Source organism: Fukomys damarensis, unplaced genomic scaffold (assembly GCF_012274545.1).
Source record: "Fukomys damarensis isolate Sample0158 unplaced genomic scaffold, DMR_v1.0_HiC HiC_scaffold_37, whole genome shotgun sequence".
Classification (NCBI taxonomy): domain Eukaryota; kingdom Metazoa; phylum Chordata; class Mammalia; order Rodentia; family Bathyergidae; genus Fukomys; species Fukomys damarensis.
In genome coordinates, this window is record NW_022900949.1 from 31,644,467 (window position 1) to 31,650,230 (window position 5,764).

The 5,764-nt window shown below is 52.9% G+C and overlaps 1 protein-coding gene across 1 annotated transcript; it reads left to right on the forward strand.

The window, feature by feature from the left end:
* The first annotated feature begins 1,883 nt into the window (after positions 1–1,883).
* Mrps25 (mitochondrial ribosomal protein S25) lies at positions 1,884–5,743 on the forward strand. Its single transcript, XM_010637936.2, has 4 exons — positions 1,884–2,094; positions 3,570–3,676; positions 4,974–5,061; positions 5,273–5,743. The coding sequence occupies exons 1-4, from the start codon at positions 1,961–1,963 to the stop codon at positions 5,463–5,465; spliced, it is 522 nt and encodes a 173-aa protein (XP_010636238.1). The 5' UTR covers positions 1,884–1,960; the 3' UTR covers positions 5,466–5,743.
* Positions 5,744–5,764: the final 21 nt, after the last annotated feature.

Consider the following 5,764-nt stretch of genomic DNA (forward strand, 5'->3'; position numbering starts at 1 on the left):
GGTTGGAGACAGGGTCTCACTGTGCAGCTCGGCTCAGCCTGGGACAGCTCCAGGCCCTACAAGGTACCTGTGATGGAGAGTAGGTGTGCTGTCAGTATAATGCCTGGCCCTTGTAGTCACTTGGGAGCTTTCTGACTCTGAGTCAGTCCTAAGAGTTTGTAACTATTGACAAGGTGTCAGAAAACTTCTATTGTTTTTAGAATCATCTGAAAATTGCCCAATTCTGCATAGGTCTGGCATAGAGAGGTTGTCTGGCTCTAACTGAAGCAGCTCCTGAAATGGGCACATGCGTACCACTGGGGCCATAGCCATTGCTGGGGACCTGAGTAGGGGGAACCCATCCATCTGTTTGATTCTGAGCATCAGCATTATCCCCTGGCTAGGAAGTGACTCAAGAGATGGATGGACATCTAAACAAGGGGTCCCATTTTACTTAGGAGCATCATTGCATGGAATCAGACTTCCACTGTGGACAGGAGTCAGGAATACCACATATACACAGCTCACACATGAGCCCTCCAGTCACATTCCTGTTTTGTTATGAGAGGTCTAAGTGAAGTGCCATCATAGGATGCATCTGAGATGGCTCAATAGGGCACACCTGTGGGTGTCTGAGAATGGGCAACCCCCTTCCAAGAAAAAAATGAAGTGGTAGGAGGTGCAAAAAGTTGTCCCTCTTTGCCCCTCTACAGACAAGATCAGGTGTAACACATCTCATCTGAGTCCCAGATCTGGGAGGTTGGCAGACTCTGCTGGCCCCTGTGTTGTTCTTTGATTAAATCACTAGGGTGCCCCTACCTTGTATTTTGTCGATATGTGCATGGAAGATGACTGGCACTCGCTTTTCAACATACGGACTCATGTATGCCATCTGACATATGCTAAGAGTATAGCTGTCTTAGGATCTGTTGGCACAGGAAACAATATTGTATATATTAAAAACATTCAGAACAGAATGCACATCAAGGAAAAGGCAGCAGAGCTGTTGACAGTGTGCCGTCTTATGATCAAAAGCAGCAGGAGAGGCAGCAGAAATGTACAGAATGCCAAGGAAACCTGGGGGAAAACAAGGTCTACCAATAATCTGTGATGTCACCTTGCCTGTGAGGACATCCCTGAAGCCCCAAGGCTCAAATATTTTGAATACTTTTAAACTGATGGGCCACTGTAGCACATGCAAACTGGGTGAATCAGCATCCAAGTCAGGGTCCTGACACTGCGACAAGCAGCACCACAGCAGCATTCCTCATTTGTGTGACAAACGGTTTCAGACAAGGCAGTCATCACATGGAGGGTAGTAGAGTTTATTGCAAATTGATAGCTTTTCAGGGAGGGAGAGGGAGAGTGAATGAATATGAATAGCTGCGAACAAGCCCTGAGAGGGCCGAGGTCTCAGGTTGCGTTTCTACAATCAACCGGGTCTTTCAAGAACATTCTCTCCTGCCTTGAGGTCATTGCTCACCTACCTCCGAAGGAAGAGTGTCCCGCTAACCCCTATAGCTAACGATTAAGAAAGCGAAGAGTGAGCAGAGCCCTTCGGAAGGGATGGACCCCAAGGCATTTTGTTTTCTCTTTTGGCAAATGTTTGTTTTTTTTGGGGGGGGTACCGGGATCGAACTCGGGACCTTGAGTTTGCGAGGCAGGCTGCGGCACCACTGAGCTAAATCCCCGGCCCAGTTTGTTTTTGAATGTTAGAAATTGTAGGTTCAAACTTTCAATTTCAAAACTGTAGATGTTGAGAGAAAGCTGGATTTATCTGGGGCTGAGAGCCAGCTGTCAGCTGTCCCAGCACAGACTCTCAGAATTTAAAAGGTCAGGTGCGCTCTTCCCCCGACGCGCGTGCACGTCGATCATGCGCGGTGGACTACAAGTCCCAGGCTGCCTCCCGGCGCGCGCGGCCCGTCGGGAGCGGCTCCCGTGATGCCCCGCGGCGTGCCTACTCCTTCGATCGGCCGCCAGTATGCCCATGAAGGGTCGCTTCCCTATCCGCCGCACGCTGCAGTACCTGGGCCAGGGCAATGTGGTGTTCAAGGACTCGGTGAAGGTCATGACTGTGAACTACAACACGTACGGGGAGCTGAGCGAGGGCGCCAGGTAATTGGGGCCCCGCGAGCGAGCACTGTCGCCGGACTGAACCAATCCTGTTTCCTCCCGGGCCCGCCAGGTGCCGCCTCTTCCTTTGCGCCAAGCTCGGAATCCAGACGTCGCCTCCCGCCCGGGACCTGTGCCCTAAAGTTTGGCGGGGCGGGGCGGGGCGGAGCGGAGGCTGCGGTTGGACCCAGCCGAAACCTCTGGGTTGGGTTTGTGAGCGGCTGTGGAAGGAGGAAGAGCCGCTCTTGCCGGAGGGGTGATTTAGGAATTAGGTCCCGGGAGGCTGCGCTTCCCTGGAGGCTTGGTTCTGGGTGGGACTCACCTTCCTGACCCCTGTACGTTTGTGCGCGCCAGTCCTGGGGCTGGAAAGGTGGGTACTGCCTGGCCTGCGCACGACAGCTGCGCCCTGTCTGCCTGGCACTGTGGGCTTGTCAAAACTGAAAGTTGGATTTACATGTTTCTGGTTTTTAAAAGGCCAATCACAATAGACCCCATCCTTACATTCTCGAGTGTTCTAATGCCTCCAGGTAGGTCGGATCGTAGGTAGGATCCCAAGGGTCTCGTTGGTATTCTTGCTCCTGATGATGATATATGTGCATATTCCACTTGTTCCCTTGGGTTGGGCCGGCCTACTGCCTCAGCTGTCTAGCCTGCCAGCCCCTCCCTTTCTTGTGCCTGGCACAGTTCTGCTGCCCCAATGGGGATTTTCGTGCATTCCAAATCCTGGGATAGTTCTGTGGCCTGGAACTTCTGGGTGGCCAGGAGCTGCCCTGGCAGAGGGCTCTGTCCCCTTCTGTGCAGGCACTGCCTCGGCACAGCCTTAGGATGTAGGTGGATTTGGGAATTCGATGGTAACAGGTCAGTGTGGCAGAAGCCAGGTGGTCACAGTTATGACCTGGGGCAGTTCCCTTATCTCCTGGTTCCTTGTTGAATGGAGAGCACGGTGCTCCAGTGTCCAGCAGGGCACCTGCTCTTCCCTTTCATCCCACACTTCAGCATGAATGTCTGAGGTCCTTGCTTTGTGTTTGCCCCAGGTGGATCCAGCCGTGCTCTGGTTTCTGTCCTGTGGCTCTGATGCTGGATAGTGGTGGCCACAGCCGTGCTTTGCTAGTGACATGTGTGACTCTGTGTCATGAGAATTAGCTCTTTGTTTTGCAAACACTTTGGGTTTGGCAGATGTTGAATTTGTTTTTGCTAACCTTTGCCATGCAGAGATCTTATGGAGCCACTGTTTTCTCCTGGGTGTGGGTTTAAGGGTTTTCTGGATTGTAAAACTCTTGAGTTATTTTCATGGTGGTGCTCACCGGTGATTGATGTGGTCGCCTCTCCAGTTTCATTTTCCCTTCCTATTTTGCCCTTTTGAGTTTCCTCACTCTGGTGCCAGTGTCCCTCCTGCCTCCATGTTTATGTTTGTTCTTCCAGCTTTTGGGGTTGGGGTCCCTTGAGAGTCTCACAGGTTCCTGTCCTTGTGTTGGCAGGAAGTTCGTGTTTTTCAACATCCCCCAGATCCAGTACAAGAACCCCTGGGTGCAGATCATGATGTTCAAGAACATGACCCCGTCTCCCTTCCTGCGCTTTTACCTGGGTGAGTGTTGGGCTGTGTGGCTGCTACTCCTGGGCACCATCACCTAGGCACCATCACCTGGGGATGTCTGTGAACACTGTAGGTGGAAGATGAGCCTGGGGAAGCTCCTTCCTCCCAGCCCCTTCCCTGGGCCTTTAGCTGGCTGGTATCATTTCCATTGGTGTGACCCTGGGGGCACAGCCCTTTGGGGAGGGGAAGGGTCTTGCTAGGTTGTTTCTTGAAGAGGCTTCTTTTCCTCTTTGTGGTTTTGAGATCCACCTGTGTGAAGTTTTCAGTACCTTGTTTTGTATTTGCTGGTGCTGGGGATTGAATCCAGGGCCTTGTGCATTCTGAGCAAATTCTATCAGCAGGCCACACAGAGAGCAGTGGATCCATTTGCTTTCATTTCTTTATTAGTACATGTTCACCGAACACAGTGATTATATTCATCCTGGGGACTCATTTGTTTGCTTTTTGAGCCAGTCTCATTGCGTTGCCTAGGCTGGCTCTGAACTCCAGGGCTCCAGCAATCCCCCCACCTCAGCCTCCCATGTAGCTGGGACCATAGACAGCAGCTAGTGTGCTTGGCTTCAGTTTACCCATGTTTATTGCTGAGTAGTATTCCATTTGAGGACTACCAAAGTCTAGCCAGCTGTTGATGAGCCCAGGACCTTAGGTTTATGCCAAGACAGAGTGAGCTTGGCTAGAGAAGAGGTCTCACAGGGCAAGGGATAGGGAGGAGGGCACAGGGACAGCACAAGCCCTAACCAAGGAAGGAGCTGCAGATGGCAGGGCAGCCCTGAGGGGCCCAGGCAACATGTGGGGATGATGTAGCTAGGTGTAGGTGGAAGTGGTATGGGAGGGCGTAGGCTCCCAGGGCACCTGTGAGCTCTGTGGGACCTCTGCATGGTGCTCAGTCTGAGTGACTGGGAAGGAAGCAAGTTGGTTCCTCACAGTTCTGGAGATGTGGAGCTGGTGATATGGGGCCCCACCTGGCCAGGGTGGCACACACTGCAGGACATTTGTAGAACTCTCGTGCCCTCCTCTCTTCCTTAACTTTCCTCTCTTCTATAAGGTGGGTAAAGTTCAGCTCTTAGGTTTAAAGTTTTTACCTGTTTTGGCCTGAATTATCGGTTTGCATGTGGACATCTGGTTGCTGAACAACCCGACTTCACAAGTTAGCTCAGTAACTTGGCTGAGAACCAGCTTCCCCCACCTGTGCCAGCTTTGTCTGCACCTGGCTCTGTCCTCTTTGTCATGCGTGTGCTCAGGCTGGGCCCATATTGTCTTCCTTATGTTCACTTTCACCTCATTGCAGATTCTGGGGAGCAGGTCCTGGTGGACATGGAGACCAAGGGCAATGGGGAGATTGTGGAGCACATCCGCAGGATCCTAGGGAAGAGCGAGTGAGTTCTGGTGTGGCCTGGGGAGCAGGAGGAAGGGAGGGGTGTGTCCCGAGCCGTCACTGCTCCCTGGGCCTCTAGAGGCCACCTGTCACATTCATTTCCTTTCCATGCGTGAAGACACAGGAAGGACCCATGGGGCATTTCTAACCCCTGTGCCTGATCCCCCGTCCCCATCTCTGCCCCCATCATACCTTGCTATCTTCCCCTGCAGGGAGACGCTGCAGAGGGAGGAGCTGGAGAAGCAGCGGCTGTCCCACCCGGCCAACTTTGGCCCCCGGAGGTACTGCCTGCGGGAGTGTATGTGTGAGGTGGAAGGCCAGGTGCCGTGCCCAGGCCTGGTGCCTTTGCCCAAGGAGATGACAGGCAAGGGCAGGGCTGCCCTGAGAGCCAGTGCCCAGGACTGAGGTATCATGGAGAGATGGCCTCTGTGCATGAGGATGAGGATACTATGTGCACAGACTGTGTGTGAGGACTCTGGATACGAGAATCCTGCGTTGAAGGATCCATGGGCTGCTGCATGGACAGATACTTGTGCCCTGTCAATAAAGGCTTCGTGTGCAGCATGGCTGGATCTGATCCCTCAAATGGTCCTCATGCTGGAGGGTCGAAGGGTTAGGGTAAGGCTGTGTCATTTTCCGCCCATGGCCCTCTCCTGGCTTCTTGATTGACTGCTGCTGGGTCCCTGGACTCCTTTTTTTTTTTT

Bases quoted from the DNA above. Each gene is read 5' to 3' on its own strand.
- Mrps25 (XM_010637936.2), top strand. From the start codon at position 1,961: ATGCCCATGAAGGGTCGCTTCCCTATCCGCCGCACGCTGCAGTACCTG. The intron at 3,677-4,973 runs GTGAGTGTTGGG...ACCTCATTGCAG, and splicing joins CTTCCTGCGCTTTTACCTGG to ATTCTGGGGAGCAGGTCCTG. The intron at 5,062-5,272 runs GTGAGTTCTGGT...CTTCCCCTGCAG, and splicing joins AGGATCCTAGGGAAGAGCGA to GGAGACGCTGCAGAGGGAGG.